The 19,871-nt window shown below is 34.2% G+C and overlaps 2 protein-coding genes across 2 annotated transcripts in view; both read right to left on the reverse strand.

Moving 5' to 3' along the window:
* The window catches only part of LOC127737308 (uncharacterized), a 160,941-nt gene that overhangs the window by 91,172 nt on the left and 49,898 nt on the right, over window positions 1–19,871 (reverse strand). The window lies entirely within an intron of this gene.
* Window positions 1,709–4,202, reverse strand: LOC127737302 (uncharacterized). The gene is made up of 2 exons (XM_052247889.1): window positions 4,073–4,202; window positions 1,709–3,851 (listed from the first exon to the last, which is right to left on the reverse strand). Exon 2 carries the CDS (start codon window positions 3,546–3,548, stop codon window positions 2,058–2,060), a length of 1,491 nt encoding a protein of 496 aa, XP_052103849.1. The 5' UTR covers window positions 3,549–3,851; window positions 4,073–4,202; the 3' UTR covers window positions 1,709–2,057.

Genomic DNA, 19,871 nt, shown 5'->3' on the forward strand with positions numbered 1-19,871 from the left:
GCTTGCTGTGTGTCCTTCATGAGCTTAACAGCTTCCTCCTTTGTAGGACAAGACGTAAGACCGTCGTCGACATAGAAATTTCTTGTAACAAACTCCTGCCCTGATGTCTGAGCCGCCCCTCTGAGACCAAGCGTAGCAACGGCAGGCATGAACTCTCATGCAGCATTCGACAAGGCTCTCCTGCAGGTCGTTGTCTCTATGCCATAAAAATCTCAGATAATTTCGGTGGTCTTTTCTGACTACAAAACAGTGAAACACGCGTTGGACGTCTGCAGTCACCGCGACCATTTCTTTCCTGAAACGCAGCAATACTCCTAAAAGATCATTGGTCAAGTCGGGACCTGTTAGCAGGACGCTGTTAAGCGAGACTCCGTTACATTTTGCGGAAGAATCAAACACACCCCTAATCTGATCGGGTTTCTTTGGGTGATAGACAACAAACAGTGGTAAATACCAGCACTCTTCATGGTCATCTAACAGTGGAGCGAGCTCTGCATGATTATTGTCTAGGATCTTACTCATAAATGTAAGAAAGTGTTCCCGCTTAACTGGGTTTCTATTCAGACTGGCGTCTAACATATTAGCACGATGAAGAGCTTGTGGTCTGTTGCTTGGCAATGGCTGTCTTGGCACTCGGAACGGTAACGGTGCTACCCAACTTCCTTCCGAGTCCCTCACAAATTCGTTGTCCATCTGCTTCATGAACATTTTGTCTTCATATGACATTCAAGGCTTATCATCGTCCCTTGTTTTTTCAAAGAATGGCGATTGTAAATCTTTCTTTACAGGGTCTGTGTAATTTTCCCGGATGTCAAACTTGCTTGTGCATGGTTGAAATGTTGACGGTTGTCCTGTAGGTAAAATGTTGGTGAATTTGACGTTTAATTCAAGAGGTACGTGCTGCTTGTTAATGCAAGTCTCTCCTATCACTACCCAACCCAGTTTTAATTGATGTGCATATGGAGTTCTGGGTGGTCCTATGCGCTGGTCAAGAATGTGGTGTGCCTCTATAAGGTCTCTGCCAATTAAGAGAAGAATTTGGCAGTGTTCCTCTATTGGTGGAATGCTTCCTCTAAGTTCTTTTAAATGAGGGTGATGCATTGTGACTTCAGGAGTAGGTATTTCGTCCCTATTGTTGGGAATATGATCACATTCTATCAGTACCGGCAGGTCAAATTTGTCATTACCATTTATTGATTCCATGACAAAACCTGACTACTCTGCCGGAGCATGTTGATAAGGTATAGTTCTCCGGTTTATCTTTTACGTCGAAAAGATTGAAGAATTCGGGCGATGCTAGTGTCCGGTTGCTTTGGTCATCAATGATGGCGTACATCCGGATAACGTTGCCCTGTTTATCCTTGTGATAAACATTCACAGGTAGTATTTTAGCACAAGATTTCCCACTATATATATCCTTGCAGATCTCAGTACAGGTAGAGTTTACTGAGGTTGACTTAGTTTCAGCCGATTCTGTAGGCTCCCCGCCATAGGCTTGCTTGGGCGAGCTAGACTGAGAACTTGTAGGTTGCTGTAGTTTAGTAATGTGAAGTGCGGTAGTGTGTTGTTTACTTCCACATTCTTTACAACTTATGCGTGCATTACATTCCCGGCTTCTGTGTGTGGTGGAATCGCAACACTTATAACAGACATTGTTTTGTTTCAAAAGTCCTTTGCGTTCCTCTATTGACTTGGCTCGGAACGCTCGGCATTCATTTAAGGAATGCTTTGTATTGTGCAGAATACAAAGACCTTGTTTGCTGGCGTCTCTAGATTGCTGCTCAACCGCTGTTTTATGAGCACCAACTTTAGTCTTGGGGTGATAGAATATCGGACAAGTCATAAAGACGTGCGTTATCTTTGTTCGTCAAGGTAGGGAAGTTGACGAGTTTACTTGTGAGAGAGGCCTCCAACATTTCTGGAGCACCATATCGCTCATCCAGTCTCTGCCATAACCTTTGTATGCCTTTTGTAGGATTATTGGCATTCGACGCTCGTATGCTAATGGCATGTTTAGCAGACTCTGGACCGAGCCACTTGATCAGAAGATCAATCTGTTACGAGTCAGAAACTTGTAGCTCGTCTGTCACGTTTTTAAAGCTTGCTTTCCATGTATGGAAGGATTCTGCCCGGTCATTAAAGCTTGTTAACCGGGAGAATAGTAGGTCCTTTCGTAGAAGAAATCTAGTTATCTCTGATGTAGGATTAATTGGTTGCAGGTGTGTAGCGGGGATCTCTTCTTTAACACCTTGTTTCTGGTGTTCAGCAGGGATCTCCTCTGAAAGGCCTAGTTTTTGTATGCCGGTAACTATTCCCAGATCTGGGATTAAGGTAACTTCCGGTGACTTAGTATCGGAAGGCAAGACAGCAGATGTCTGTGACGGCAAGTTCAGTGCCACGGATGGCACGAACGCTGGTGCTTCATGACTCAGCTCAATCTTAACAGGAATTTGTTTTAACTTTTGAGGTCCTGTTACTTCCTGTACAGCAGTTGGTACAGAATGTTTATTGACGAAATCTTGCACACGCTGAAGAGGGTCTTCCGTTTCGCCAGGGAGCTCGCTAAATGCTTGGCTGCCGTCGTGTTCAAGGATACGAGCCTCGGCTTCTGCGGCTGCAGCTTCTCTTTGTGCTTCTAGAATGTTCATAGCAGCCTTAATTTCGGCTTTTTCTCGTATTGCACGTGCAGCCTCTTGTTCCATTATAGTTTTCCTGCGTACGGCCTCACGTTTCATTTCAGCTTGCAGGTGTGCAGCCTCGGCTTTTCTACTTGCGGCTTCTTGTTCTAATTGAGCTTTTCTTTGAGCGGCGTCCTTTTCTGCTCGGATGGCTTCTTGCTCCGCTCTGATGGCTTCTTGTTCCGCTTCAGCCTTTATTTCATTTTGCTTGAAAAGAGCCTGTTCTTCTATCACTGCCTCCTGCTTTAGTAGCAAGGCCTGTTTTTCAGCAAAGGCTATCTGAGATCTAGCAGCCTCTGCTTTGGCACGCTTCCTCTGTGCAAGACTTGACATGTTAGAGACGTTGGAGCTCCCACTGTGCGAGGTTTTCTTGCCCTTAGATGTCTTGGTTTTTGTAGATTTAGCCTTTGTCAGGGTGAGGCGATGCTCGTGTAAGGTTTCAATTGCTAGGTCAACTTTAGACATTCGGATATCTGTTGAAAGTTTACACGTATCAATGTCTTGAAGGCTGTCTAACGTTCTTGTATTTTTAAGAAATTTCAAGTACTCGTCTGTGAGCCTCCGATAATTAGTACAGGCTTGTACAATTCTATCTTGTGCTGTTAGCAATTGTTGGAGGTCGTTAGGAGGCGTGGTCGTTTCCAATAACTGAGATTCTAGGTCTGACCATAGGGCCTCTAAGTCATGATAGAACTTGTCACGTTTTTCTGTAAAAACTCCTTGTCCCTTTTCTGTGAGTTCACGTACTCGCCTAGTCTCGGCATCTTCATCTAAAGGTGTTGTAGTAGACGGATTCTCTATTTGTTCTTTAGAGACGTCTCCCTCTGGATTTTGAATCTCGTCTTGCTGTTCCGCGTGGCTGGGATCCATTATGTAAATCAACTAACTGTAGGCAATGTTTGTTCAACGTTGTTGGTTTGCTGCCTAGGACACACAAGCTGTGTTGCGTAGTGTCAAGGTAACAGCTACGAACGATGCTCCGTTGTATTTCCTGTTCAGGAGATGTGTAGACAAGTTGTTGTCAATTTACTATGCTGAGCCTGACTCAGCTAGTTTAACCAGGTGACTGAATCGCAATCTCGGCGAATATATAAAGAACACAACTTGTTTTGAAAATTATAATATGATATTCCACCAGAAAGGTTTATACAGTAGTCAGTATTGTTTGGTAAACTGCAATAAAACAAAAGGAAATACTTACAATGTGTATGAAAGAACATATTAAGTTTAAATGCAAATATTTAAAACAATGAAATGAAAACGAAAGTACAATTTACAGTTCAAATCTCGGATATAAATAACTTACAGTTCGTATGCATTTAATAAATCATTTATCCAAATTAACGGAGTTAAACAGATTAAATTATCACAGTTTATAAATGAATAAAACGTACTTGACAGTGGTATGTCTCGATTTCCTCAGAAAATAATTAAGTGTCGTCCATGTTACATGTGTTAAATTTTGGAGCAGACGGTGTCACAGAAATTAAAAGTAGTCACGTAGTACAATAAAAACGGTGATGTAAGAAATCGGTCCAGTGCGATTTGTTCCGGATGATTATGGAAACATATAGTAAACATTGAATGTGAAACAGAATACATGGTCCCACAAAAATGTTGAAAATGTGTACATTTCATTTTTTTTCTAGCTCCTCTCATATGACAGCAGTACCTTTTTGGTCACTATTCTGTGTTGCGTCTAAATATGAATTGTAACACTTTATAGTGACTGAACAGGTAAAACAAATACATCTCAAGAAACAGAAAAAGAAGACTACTTAGAACAGCACCAGACTATGTATGAATAAAAACTCAGATCGGAATAGCATGGATGATATATTTATACATCCTTGTGAATAAGCAAGGAAAGCTATTAATAATAGTGCATTTTTTAAAAGTTAATTGGGTTTTTCATTTCATATTCTGTTCGAATTTTCACACAATCTGTCAAAAAGGCAAAACTAACTTTACTGAAACTTTCAAACAATATAAGAAATGAAATGTTTCATTCACCAAAACACTCTTGCGATTCTGCAAAAAAAAATCATGCATGATTTTGTGAATGAAAGGGGGAAAAAGATCCTGACACAGCACACCCGTGCATGTCAATTGCAAACTGACCCAATAATTTATATATCATGACCAGTCAACTGATACTGACATTATCAGAGAGTACACATCAAAGGAAAAATGCACAAATTACCGATATATTGCTATATATGATATTATAGAATTAAATATGTTTTACTACAAAAAAATGTGTTCTCAATCTTGTCGATAGATATAACAGAATGTCACATCAGTACCAAAGACAACTTTCCATCCAAGTCACAATTTGTAAAAGTAAACCATTATAGGTTGAAGTACGGTCTTCAACATGAAGCCTTGGTTCACACCAAACAGCAAGCTATATAGTCCATATCAATCATGACAATAAACAAAAACAAATAAAACAACTATCGCTCCATTACCACAAAACATCTTCTTACAGTAATACTACATCTGGAAATTAGTAATAACAACACTTAATCTGTACCTTCAAAACTAATTGCTTCTTCTAAGACCTAAGACAAAAGCCAGATGAGATATTCATCACTTCCAGTGCTCCAGCTAGAAATAGAAAGGGGCAGGGTGCCAGTGAAGGGCAGGGCACTTTTTTATGATAGGAAAAGGAACTCCTCATTTCTTTTGTCTACGTTTCTGTGTGAATCATGAGTTCACATTCTTTTTTTTACTGTATATGTTGCTAATAAAGATGCATAAGTTGTTGTTTTGATTATTTATTCTATAAAATTTGCATTAGAGAAGTCATTCATACTACATGCTCATAAAACATGGCAAAACACATTCATACATTAGATCACTATTAACCAAAAGAAGCAAAATAAACTTACTATTCTAAGTTGACAATGTATAAAACATGGATTGCTAAAAGTATGATTATCAAAACTAAATTGCAATATATTTGTTTTGATATGTTCAAAGACAGTTAATATCCTTAAGGTAACTTCTTATATAATTTTGTATTCAACTGGTTATTTTTTCCTATTTTTAATACTAGATGATATTTTAGAAGACTTCTATACATATAAGATGTAATGTTCTTATATTTGAACGGCCAACTATTGTAGTCAGAGGCGGATTTAGAGAGTTTTTCAGGGGACCCCCCCCCCCCCCCCCCCCCACACTTTTGTGGGAAAACTTTGGTTAATCATATACATGTAGTGAATCACTGAAGCATGACTGGAGCGGCCCCCCTCTTATGAAAATTTCTAGATCTGCCACTGGTAGTCCATTTTGTCAAGCAGTAATCCTCAACAGTAAATAATACGTTGTTTGTCTCGCCTTGACGGAGTCAAAAAGCGAGACATAGGTATGCTGTTTCCGGCGTCGGCGACGGCGATGGCGGCGTCAACAATGTATTAGTTTGTGATTAGGTCTAGTTCATGGTGAACCACTAGTAGTAGGTCAATGATATTTGGTATGCAGTTGTATTAGCATTGGCACATCTCATTACCATGGAGATTATTTGGCCCCGCCTTTCAGTCAAGGTCTATTGACTTTGAAACTTTTCATAGTTTACATGTATTAGTTTGTGATTAGGTCAATTTATGGGGAACCACTAGTGGTAGGTCAATGACATTTGATATGCAGTTGTATAAGCATTGGCATATCTCACTTCCATGGAGATTATTTGGCTCAGCCCCCTTAGTCATGGTCTCTAGACTTTGAAAATTTTGCTAAGTTAACATGTATTAGTTTGTGATTAGGTCAGTTCAAGGGGAACCATTAGTGGTATGCCAATGTTAATGTTAATTGGTGTTCAGTTGTATAAGCATTAGCACATCTCATTTCCATGGAGAATATTTGGCCTCGCCCCCTCAGGCATGGTCTATTTACTTTGAAACTTTTGCTTAGTTTACATGTATTAGTTTGTGATTAGATCAGTTTAAGATGAACTGCTAATGTTAAGTCAATGATATTTGGTATGCAAATTTATTGGCATTTGCAAGTATCGTTTCCATGGAGATTATATAGCCCCCACCCCTGATCATAGTTGATTGACTTTGAAACTTTTACATAGTTTAAAAGTTAATGTTTGTGTTTAGGTTTGTTTAAAGGGAACGACTTATAATAAGTCAATGGTATTTGGTATGCAGTTGTATTAGCATTGGCACATCTCATTTCCATGGAGATTGTTTAGCCATGTACCTTCAGTCATGGTTCATCGACTTTGAATATTTGCATAAATTACATGTTAAAGTATTGCTATTTTAATTTCAACATTTGCATTATCAAAATTACAAAAAGGCGAGACATATCTCTGTGATAACAGTTTATCTTACCAACTTGATTATAACCTTGCAAACTATTACATAACTGTCAAGACACAGTATGCATGTTAAAACTACTTGCATTGTCATAAAGAGTAAACAATCATATTCCACAAAACAAAGAAAAAAGTGTTTGTATCGTTACTCTAGCTATTACAAACCATATATATATATATATTATCATATGCGACTATAAAGCCTCCTTCCATGATAACCCTGATCCACCAATACTACAACTAAAATTAAAAACCAGGAGAAAAAAGACACAATATATTCATAGTGCTTGGAGTGCCAGATTCCAATAAAAAAACCTATACCCACAAACCACCGATCTCAATATAAGCAGCTAAAATACGGCAAGCTTTTTAGAAAAGCTATTACTTGTAAATAAGAAGAATCGAAATAAAATAATATTTTGACACTTCACCTATGTGCACCAAGAGTTAATTACCCTGAGTTAAATCTCCAACTACAAGCACAGAAAGGCAATAATGACAACAGCAGACCAAAATGAGCAATCCTTGTAACTTTTCAACATTGTATAACACAGTATGTTCTGATGATCCTTCCATCCAACTCTTCCACTGTGATAGGGACGCAAGTTCCCATTTATCACTTTTACAATGCTCAGAGAAAATTGACAGTACAGCATTGAATCTAAATATTTGTGCATCACATGAGATTATTTTGGAATTCAGTGGAGGAGGAAACAAATCCGTTGCATTTATCAGGGTCATAACGAGAAGAGTAGATCTAATGCAGATCGAGCATCATGTCCTAATCTGTGTAAGCTGTATTGGTTTATTTTTTTTTATCTCAGTCAGAAATTTTGTTTTGACGCTATCAATCAAATTATGTTTATCAAAATTTAACACTTTAAGGCATGGGGAAAATCTGGATTCCGAATATTTTTTTTGGTCATCTGCTTGACCACAACACAATATTTTTTTCATCAAATTGGGGATCATAATATTATTTTTAGGGAAAAAAAACACAACCCCCCCCCCCCTTGAAGTTAAATTAAATGGTCGTTCCCTAACTACATATATACATCATACATAAACAAGTCTAAATTGAAAACAACGTTCAAACCTATGATTGCGTTGGATAAAAACCGCAATTTTTATACGTGTGCATGCAAAACAAATTTCTTGTTAGAGGGGTCTAAATACAGCACAAACAACATTTTCCAAAAGACCAAAAAAGTGAAAAAGTATATTGTAATAAAACGCATTTGACTAACAGGTCGAACAACAAATGTTCTTTAACCCTGCTGACTGCAATTGGCGATTGCCAAATAAACGGATCACCGATGTAATAAATGGATCTTAATTATAAATTTAATACTAAACAGAAAACAATTAACTTGCGGAAAAGATGATATACCGCAAACAAAAGGTGCAAACGTTTTTGTACACCATATCCGGATTTCGACAATTAATGTCTCTTCAGTGATGTTAGGAATCGAAACGGTATTTGAAAAGCCATACAATTTACCTCAATTTAGGATAGACTCTTGAATTTTGAGGCGTCAAAATAGGATGAACGGATCATATAAACCCGAAGGCAAATATAATACAAGCCCAAACGAAAAAATATAAACAAGTTTAAATTGAAAACAACGTTCAAACCTATGATTGCGTTGGATAAAAACCGCAATTTTTATACGTGTGCATGCAAAACAAATTTCTTGTTAGAGGGGTCTAAATACAGCACAAACAACATTTTCCAAAACACCAAAAAAGTTAAAAAGTATATTTTAACAAAACGCATTTGACTAACAGGTCGAACAACAAATGTTCTTAAACCCTGCTGACTGCCATTTGCGATTGCCAAATAAACGGATCACCGATGTAATAAATGGATCTTAATTATAAATTTATTACTAAACAGAAAACAATTAACTTGCGGAAAAGATGATATACCGCAAACAAAAGGTGCAAACGTTTTTGTACACCATATCCGGATTTCGACAACTAATGTCTCTTCAGTGATGTTAGGAATCGAAACGGAAAGCCATACAATTTACCTCAATTTAGGATAGACTCTTGATTTTTGATGAGTCAAAATAGGATGAACGGATCATATAAACCCGGGGGCAAATATAATACAAGCCCAAACGAAAACATATTTAACAGCAATAAACGAAAATGAAAATTAACTTTGCAATTTGTAAGAACACTATATAAATGATAATAGAAATGACAGTCAATTTTTATGATTTGAAAAATTAATAGAAAATTTTAAAGTTGACTGAATTTCATGTGAACTAAAAAGTCTACCTGTTGCACATATTAATTAAAAGTTTTATTTATGACAGCTATAAAAATCCAAGTTGATTTGAATAGTTTAAAAGTTGACTTACCATCTTTTTTTTTTTGGTTATCTGAGGACATCAAATGTTATTTGTTTCCTTATCATAATATGTAGAGTTAATAACTTTTTTCTTTTTTAACCTTTTCAGGATTATACAAGAAATGTGCCACTTTATGAGAATACCAAAAATCATTTCTTTAAAAGAAGGTAAACCAATTAAAGATAAGATGAAAGAAGAAACAAATGTAAACATAGTACCGACTATATAGTATAAGAAGATAAAACAAAATAAAAAGATAAAATAGTCATATACATTTGGTCTAATGTGGAGAGTTGTCTCATTGGCAATCATACCACATTTTCTTTTTATATATACAACTCGCCGCCTTCCAACAAAAAATAACAACACCTCCTACCTTTTTGATAAACATTCTCTTGTTTGGTTTATTTCTATCTCTTTTAAGAATGTCTTTGCAAACAAAATAAAATAACAAGTTCAAAAAGATCAGATTCATTTAAAGTACGAGACAATATGAAAATAAGAATACGTGGAATAATTGTCAATGAGACAACTATTCACCAGAGACCAAACGACAGAAGTCTACAACTGTAGGACACTATACGGCTTTCAACAATGAGTAAAACCCCCAAAAAGTACGTTTACGTTTAATTTGTGATGATACACATAGGTTATAAAAACAAGTTAATTAGAAGCCGGTAAAGTTGTTTGTATTAGTTAGCGGTTTTTTGCTGTGTAAGGTAATCTAGCTTGGTAGTTGTTCCTTGGCAATGGTCTTTCCGCCGACTAGGTTTCTTCGTGGAACTACCACACTGCGAAATGTTCCATGGTTTGCTGGAATAAATATTACGAAAACAAATTAAATGTATTCTTATCTAAATAGGTATTTATACATGACTGTACGATTTGCAAACGAGAAAATTGTAAATAATAAGAAATTGAAAAGATGAATATTTATATATGCAAAGAAGGCATCACCGGAAATCCTTACACTTATGAAACAAATAAGGATACGAGCTGAACAATAAATCCACGTAGGAATACCAATCAGAAAAGAAATCGATAGAAATACTTTTCATCAAAAACGAAAGTGTGTTTTATCGAGTATAAAAGGACTGGCTTTAATAATTTCATATATTCTAGCTTGTCAAATAAGTGCATTTTTGTAATTGTTGTTTCTAAAAAATACTACAGCAGATGTAGTAACCCATACATTTGTTGTTTTCTTAACACAATCTTCTTTGTTTGGTAAGATTATTTGAAGAACAGTATTGGGATTTAACAAGAAATTTTAGGACTTTCTCTCTTGTTACTCAAAGACTTAATAACTTGATAAATAATATTAAGTAAATAAGACTCATAGTTATACATATTTATCTTCCAGAACAATTTGGTCTTTTAGAAGCCTCAAATGTATATATGACCATTCTATATCGTACTGTCATGTCCGTTTTTACTCAGATTTATTTTTAAATTTAAAGAAAATGGATATACAAAAATTAAAATGAAGATGACTTGAGATAAAACAAAATCACAGATAACTCATTTACATACAGTGTCTTATAATACAAATCTTATAGTATAAGCTATAATTGTGTTTTGAACAACGCACAAGCTATTTAAACTTGGGGAAAATGCACACAGACTTACATTTAATAGCCGCTGAGATAGAACCGCATACATGTACAACTGCTATAAAAACAATGCCGCATAAAAAGCCACTAAAAATGGCCCTAGTAATAATCAAAATATAATTTCAGTTCGGAATAAACGGATGAAAAGTCAATATCGATATGATTTTTAAATTAAGTAATTTACATATAAATAAGAAATTTCGCTGATTCATATTATACAGCATTTAAAATTAAATTGATGATGATGAGGAGGAGGAGGAGGTTGTGTATATCGAGTTATTGTCACATGACCCTCCTGATGATGAGGTTGGGTATATCGAGTTATGGTCACATGACTTACCCTCCTGATGATGAGGTTGAGTATATCGAGTTATTGTCTCATGACTTACCCTCCTGATGATGAGGTTGGATATTTCGAGTTATTGTCACATGACTTACCCTCCTGATGATGAGGTTGGGTATATCGAGTTTTTGTCACTTGAGTTATTACCAGTACATGTATAGCCATCATAGAGTTGACTTACCCTTCTGATGATGAGGTTGGATATATCGAGGTTTTGTCACATGAGTTATTACCAGTACATGTATAGCCATCAGGACAACACCAATCAAGGAAATCAGAACACTTGTAGTATTCAAAAGGACAAGACCCTTAAATGAAATAATCAATACTTTTGTTTAATGACTTAACATTGACATTGCACACTTGCACATAACGACTCTATTGACGACAAAAAGAACAATGAACATTTGAAGTTTTCATTCGGTTAGTATTTGAATTATAATTTGATTTAAAATTAAGGCGATGTGGTATGATTGCCAAGGAGACAACTATCCACTAAAGTTCAAATGAAGAGGATGTAAGCAATTCTAGGCAACCGTACGACCTTCAACAAACCCATACCGTATAATCGGCTATAAAAGGCCCCGACATAAACATATAAGACAAGTTTTGTTTCAATTCTACAATACCAATCGATAAATAAATAAGCCCAATCTCATGATGTAAATGTTTATAAATCACTTTTTTAAAATGATTTTTTATGTAGCATTTTGAATTGCGCATACCGTTTACAATATACATCCAAAATGAAATTGTAATTGTCAGTTTATAAGTCCTAGTGTACCAATTTTTCTCGATGACCAACCATGCCAAAGAAATAGTTGTTTAAAAACTCGTGCCGGTTCACAGACATCAATATACATAAATGTAAAATGAGAAGGTTCTTTTTTCATGTTATGTGTCACCCAAATGTAATTGTAATACTTTATCGAAGACAATAGTTCAAAAAGCAAAAGAGCAGTTATCCGTAAAATTAACAAATTATATTTTTTTTACCTCATAGACAATGAAAAATACCTTCACCTAGTAAAACATATCTATTGTTCTTATCTACTTATTTATCTGTTTGTTTTTTTTGTTTGTTTTTTTTAATTTAGGAATACAAAAACAATCTATAAAAATTCATATTTAACAAATGAGAAAAACAATAAAATTAAAATAACTTTGCAGAAGGTTAGCTAAAATAATAAGTCAGGCACAAATTTTTGTACATTTAAAAATCTTTGACCGATATACCTTAGTAATTCAATATGAAAAGTTGTAATCATCTGATTAAGATTTTATCAAAAACATGTTAATTAATAATATTGAATGCTGGTATTCATTCATGATACATTATATTTTAAAAAAGCTAAATATTAAAAATTTAGATGTAATGCTTAACTTTTTTATCATAGATATAAGAAGATGTGGAATGAGTGCCAATGAGACAACTCTCCATCCAAGTCAAAATTTATAAAAGTAAACCATTATAGGTCAAAGTACGGTCTTCAACACGGAGCCTTGGTTCACACCGAACAGCAAGCTATGAAGGGCCCCAAAAATTACAAGTGTAAAACCATTCAAACGGGAAAACCAACGGTCTTATCTATATAAAAAACGAGAAACGAGAAACACTTATAAACCACATCAACAAATGACAACTACTAACATCAGATTCCTGACTTAGGACAGGTGCAAACAATTGCAGCGGGTTTAAACGTTTTAATGGTACCAAACCTTCACCCTTATCTGAAACAATAGTGTAACATCACAACATAGAAAGACACTCTATAAAATATCAATTGAAATGGCTTAACTCAATCAAAAGATATATTAACACCAGTGAATATACACTGAACAAATAAATTTGATCTATGATACAATGTAAACACTTATCAAAGCTGGTATATAGACTAGATATCATCTATAAAATCATGCATCAGAGACTAAAATCAACTAAAACACATCCCAGGGATTTAGTATTTTAACGTCATAGACAGTCAAAGAAGACATGACTTGTGCAATGCCAAAAATAAATGTATCGACAGGCAGTAGGATAGTTAGGAGTTAACCTCTTTATAGATCAAAATGAACGTGGGTGTGTCTTTATACATATTAGTGCCAATGTAAACTATATTCAAAGATCTAATTACAACATTGGTAAGATAACCTTTACATATAAGTTTGTTTAAAGGTTCGATGAGTTTACACGGATCACATAATGATTTCCGCGCTTTAAGTACAATATTACCGTAAAATTTAGGATGTAAAATACCGTTTTTAATCAGTTTTCTACAGGTACAGCCAAATTTACTAATCAAATATTTGTATCTATGAAAGAATTTAGTAAAAGTTTTACGTAATTTATAGTAACGAAATCCCTGACTTAATAATTTACCAGTGATGCATTGATTACGTTCGTTAAATCTATGACATCACTACACACACGGGCAAAACGAACGAGTTGGGATATATAAACACCGTATGATGGAGCCAAAGGAACAGCACCGTCTAAAAAAGGAAAATTAACAATAGGGAATGAAAAGTCGTCTCTTTTGTCGTAAATTTTAGTATGGAGTTTTCCTTTGGAGATTGAAATGTCCAAATTTAGAAAAGGACAACTACTGCTGTTTATGTTAGATTTAGTTAAAGTAAGTTCTTTTGGGTAAATTTCGGTAGTATATTTAGAGAACTCTGGATTATTTAACGAAAATATATCATCTAGATATCGGAAGGTATTGTTGAATGTATCAACCGAATGTAATAATGACGTGTCTTTACTGAGTTTGGTCATAAACTGAGATTCATAGCAATACAGGAATACATCTGCTATTAAAGGGGTGCAGTTAGTGCCCATAGGAATACCTACTACTTGCCGATACACTTTATCGCCGAAACGTACATATATGTTGTCCAGGAGAAAATTTAAAGCTTCAATCATATCTTCACATGTCCAGTAAGTGTATCTATCATACTTTCCTTTTTCGTTAAAGAAAAAGGCTTTAAACGAGTTACAGCAAACAAATTTGTAATGAGATTTTTCAAAAGATCATTTAATTAAATATGAAAACTTTTTCTTGATAAGATTGTGTGGAAGTGTAGTATAGAGAGCAGAAAAATCATAAATGTCAACAGAATTTAAAGGACCATCAAAAGCATATACTTTATCTAAAACCTCTAAAGAATTTTTAACACTCCAAAAATAATTAATACCATTATTTTCATAAGCTTTATTACAAAAGTTAATAACAAGTTCTTTGGTAGTAGTAATGGAGGTAGTTAGAAGCACTGATAGATTGGTAGTAGAACACTTAATAGATGCGGAGATGAAACGGAATTTAAATGTTTTTTTGTGCAATTTAGGTAACCAGTACATAGTAGGGACTCTCAAATGTTCGGAAGAGGCTTTAAGCTGGGTAGTGGCAGTGTATGTCAGTTAAGGTAGATTCATGGTATACCGCCATCTTGGATTGTACAATCTCAGTACAAAATTGGTCTAGTTATTTACCCAAATCTGCCAATTTGGAGACAGATTTGCAATTTAATGGTTAGATTATTTATTTATATAAAGAAAACTTGGTGATTTGTTGTATTATCCAAAATATTTAAACAAATATCAAATTTTGTGTTTTTAGAATCATTTTTTCAAATAAGCCATTTAAGGGGAGATAACTCTTTTAGTAAAAAATATATACTGGACTGATAGAGAAATTTTTATTTTTACTTGTAGTAAGAAAAAAAGTTCGGTGACATCATTTTTTATTTTTATTTTTTTAAAACATATTATAAAACCTATCTTTTTACAATTTATTTCAAAATTCTATCTCATCGAATTTTTTTTTATGCACACAAATGTGTTTTTTTATGAACAATCTAACCAAATTTATGCAATTTTCAACGACTCATAGCTTGGAAAATAGCACGGTGACCTATACTTTTTATTATATTTTTGAAAAAAGCATAGTAAAATCTTCCTTTTGGCAAAGTATAAGAAAATTCTATCTCAAAAAGTATATACTTATGATCTACCTTAAGCAAAAAACTTTGTTACAGTTTTGGAAAATTTTGGAACACAACAAAAACAGATGCAAAAAGTAGTAAAATATGTGAAATACAAATGAATGTTATATAATATCATAATATATATTTGGAAAAAAGATAAATGGATATATGTTGTTGTTTTTAACCAGGAGGATAGACTTTCACAGACATAGATTTAATAAATCTACAGAGTTTCTAACCAGGAGGATAGACTTTGACAGACATAGATTTAATAAATCTACAGAGTTTCTAACCAGGAGGATAGACTTTGACAGACATAGATTTAATAAATCTACAGAGTTTCTAACCAGGAGGATAGACTTTCACAGACATAGATTTAATAAATCTACAGAGTTGCTAAAGTTAACACAGTTTCGGGTTGAATACATATTTGCTTGTTCGAATTTAATAACATTTACACTAGTATTGCAATATTGTGATAAATATTTGTTTCTTTCATCTTAGAAAAAAAAATGAAAAGATATAATGGTATTCGTCACCGATTGGTATTCGTCACCGATGTCAGCTGAGTCGCAAAGGTGACACAAGCTTTCAGATCTTTGAATGTTGCACCACCTTTCCGTCTCAATTGGCAAACAATTATTCCGAAATCTAAATCTGCACAAAATTTAATAATGAATTGAATGGTAACACTAATAAAAAGTGTTCAAATTTAAAATATTTTTACACAATCTTTAAGGCAGTCCCTATGGCGATTTGTTTATTTCTGTTGACCATTCTTGAATGAACTGGTCTTTTAATCTTTTTTGGTAAATGCCTGTTCCAAGTCAGGAATACGACAGTTCAACGTTCTTCACTTGTTCAGTTGATTGATAGAGTTTACATATGTCAGTTTTACTGAAGCTCTTATAAATATAATAAGATGAGGAAAGGTTGCCAATGACACAACTCTTCGGTTAGGAGGTAACCATCGACTACAGATGAACGCACGGCTTCAACAATTAGAAAAAGATACCTATATCGGCTCATCAAATTTTATATTAATTTTTAGAGTTTTTAATACTTTGGCCTCGGGCATCATCTAAGAGACATTAATTGACAAATGCGCATATGGTGCAGTAAAATGGACACCGTTTAATTTTTATTAAGTACATTATGAAAGGCATAGGGATATCAAAAACAGGAAACCAAAAAACTAGTTTAACCCTATACAAAAAATTTGCATTGCGTGTGTTGTACGGGAGTGACTTAACAACTAGAAATTTGTATACGTAACGTATTGGTTACATCTTCATATGATCTTTAACAAAACAGTTTAATATAACGAGCAACATGAAGGGCGACAAAAAAGTTGTCTTTTGACTACTTTCAAACAACTATCCAAAATAAAGAGCTGCAATAACTACAACTATACTTTTCATGAACTAGTTTTGATTAAGTTTTGCCTGGTACAAAATGTGTAACATGTGAGCATTCACCAAATTCAAAAGCTTTTCTTTTCTCTTTTGTTACAGGAAACTCGTTTCATTTGTTATTAACGTGTTACTTTATAATATATATTAAAATATATATCTTGTGCTATAATTATGTATCAAGTGAAAAAAAACGAAAATTTTGTTAATTGATCTTTTCTGTCAATTTGTCATACATTTGTTTGCATTGTGTGATCGAACTAGGAAGTGCTAAAGAACTTCGATATATTATGACAACAGAACATTTTCCTCGTCTTTTGATGATGAAGCTATGATTTTAAAAATAAGAAATACAATCAAGGATAGCTATTAAAACAATTTTAAGATATATTAATGATCACAGAACTATTGAACAATATGGTCAAAGATCTATATGTGAAACAAATCTAGCCCTATATAATGAGTGTATAAATTATATTTCTATTGTCTATTGGTAAACAAATAGTTACAAGTTCGTGGTCACGGACAACTGCACTTTCAATATACAAAATGATCATTCTATTGTTTGAAATTAATACCATAAAAGATGTTTTCCCAATGACACGAAAACAGGAAAAGCATAGGCTTATGCTCTGGATTAAAGACATAACTTCCTGAAAGGACATTTTCTTATACCAATTTGGTCAGCAAGACAAAAGTGGTAAAATGGGACCAGTAATTCTGACTATAGCAGTTTCTTTCTTGATAATTACTGTAAAAGGTATGTTGAATTCGATATGATATATTAACCATTGCTTCCTGCAATATTCCCGCAATTAGATTACTCCAATTCAACTGTCAGTTAGTATTATTGAACACAAGCTAATATAAATGAAAATTAATTATAAATTTAATTAGTAAATTGGAAGTATTCTTTTAAGAAACAAGAACGGAATGTTCAGAACTTACATGCTTATTGACAATTAAACTACGAACTGCATGACTGACGCGTTAGCACTACAACTCCCTTCACGCAATGTAATGCAATAAATAAAAGAAGAACGCATAATACACCAAACTCATTAGAATGATATAAAGTTGGACAAAATAAATTCCCTAGAATAATATAAAGTTGTACAAAATAAATTTCCTAGATGATATAAAGTTGTACAAAATAAATTCCCAAATATAATGTAAATTAGAACAAAAAAACTTCCTCAGAATGATATAAAGTTGTACAAAAGAAATTCCTTAGAATGATATAAAGTTGTACAAAATAAATTCCTTAAAATGATATAAAGTTGTACAAAATAAGTTCCTCAGAATGATATAAAGTTGTTCATAATAAATTCCTCAGAGTGATATAAAGTTGTACAAAATAAATCCCTAAGAATGATATTAAGTTGTACGAAAAAAGATGACATTGGTAACGAATTGGGTGAATTGAAAACACTCATGTATGATATTGCTGTTGAGATGAAAGATATGAATGACAAAGTATTTGAACGTATTGACAATTTAGAAAATACTTTTGCAAAAAATATTGTTGAAAATATGAGCAAAATGATTGACAATAAAATAAATAAAGAGGTGAATAAAGTGAAAGACGATTTTAAAGCTCAAATGACCACAGTAAACAAAAGGATTGACGGCATTGTAAATAATCTGAGGAGCGATATTAAAAACATACATACCGAGGTCGCGGACAGAGTGCGCACTGATTTAATCAGTACACAGGCAGGTGCAATTACTCGGCCGATACAGCGAGATACAAAATTTGTAGTTAAAATGCTCTCAGAAACCGATGCAGAGAAGACAGACTCTGAGCTGACAAAAAATCGGGTATCCGCTATCATTAGAGATGGTCTTCGTTTACATGATGTTCGAGTTGTTGAAGCTACAAGAATGGAAAGTAAAGGAAGTCGCCCAGGGATTGTGATAGCTTCCGTAGAAAATGAAGAACAGAAAGAGAAGTTGATGAAAAGTAAGAGAAAGTTGAAATATTCACGCGATTATCAAAAAGTTTACATTGAAAATGAACTGACATCGGAAGCACGGGTACAATTGTCAAATATGATGACAGTGCTGAACGGTATTGGCCGTGAAAAAGACTTTGTGGTTGTAAACGGCAAAATTCAGAAGAGAGGCAATAACATGAGAGGTAGAGAATATGACAATGTAAACGGACAAAGACGACCAGAAAGAGAGGAGTGGACACCAGTACAAGGACGACATTTCCGTGGTCGAGGTGGTAGAGGTGGACGCGGATATTAGGAATTAACGCTTGGTGTTTGGAACATGAGAGGGTGGTCAGCACGTCAAAATGATAATTCAAACTTTAGATGTCATGTTGTAAACGCTTTAAATTTTGATATTCTATGTTTATGTGAAACTTTTTTGAGAGAAAGTGATAAAAATAAATGTAGAAGGTTATACTTGTTTTCAGAGAAACAGGGACAAAGTTCATGTTAATTCCAAGAGAGGTTCTGGTGGGGTTGCGGCTTTAGTTAAAAATGATCTATTGAAATATTATAATGTTGAAATTTTAAACAGTGAAGTACAAGATATTCTATGGATAAAATTGAGTAATGAAAATGATATAATATGTTTATGTGTGTGTTACTTACCACCAGAAAATTCTATATATAATGACTCACTAGTTTTTTATACTAAACTGCTAGAACAGGTGTATATGTATCAAAATATTGGTAAATTGTATATTTGTGGTGATTTTAATTCTAGATGTGGAGATGCCCAAGATTTTATTGAAGGTGTTGATAATGTACAAATAAGAGAAATTGTTGATAGTATATCAAATAGAAATGGTGATTTACTCATTGAGTTTTTAGTAGATTGTAATATGTGTATGGTAAATGGGCGAATTGGTTCGCAAGATTTTACTCATATTAAAGGTACAGGGAAATCTGTTGTAGACTATGTCCTTACTCCACATGAACAGTTAAACGATGTAATTAATTTTAAAGTGAATACAATGTCAGACTTAGTAACTGAGTTATCGCTTGTCGGATACGAGTCGATTCCGGACCATTCTCTGTTGGAATGGGGCATACGAGTTAGAACGTATATGTCGGAAGTAGAGCAAAACGAGAGCGGTATAGGAGTAAATCGGGTTAAAGGTCCAAGAAAGTTCAAGCTAGATGGATTGAGTAAC

The sequence above is a fragment of the Mytilus californianus genome, unplaced genomic scaffold (genome assembly GCF_021869535.1).
Source record: "Mytilus californianus isolate M0D057914Y unplaced genomic scaffold, xbMytCali1.0.p SCAF_4, whole genome shotgun sequence".
In the NCBI taxonomy this organism is placed as follows: domain Eukaryota; kingdom Metazoa; phylum Mollusca; class Bivalvia; order Mytilida; family Mytilidae; genus Mytilus; species Mytilus californianus.

Excerpts from the sequence above, each read along its gene's own strand:
- LOC127737302 (XM_052247889.1), bottom strand. The coding sequence starts at position 3,548 with ATGGATCCCAGCCACGCGGAACAGCAAGACGAGATTCAAAATCCAGAG.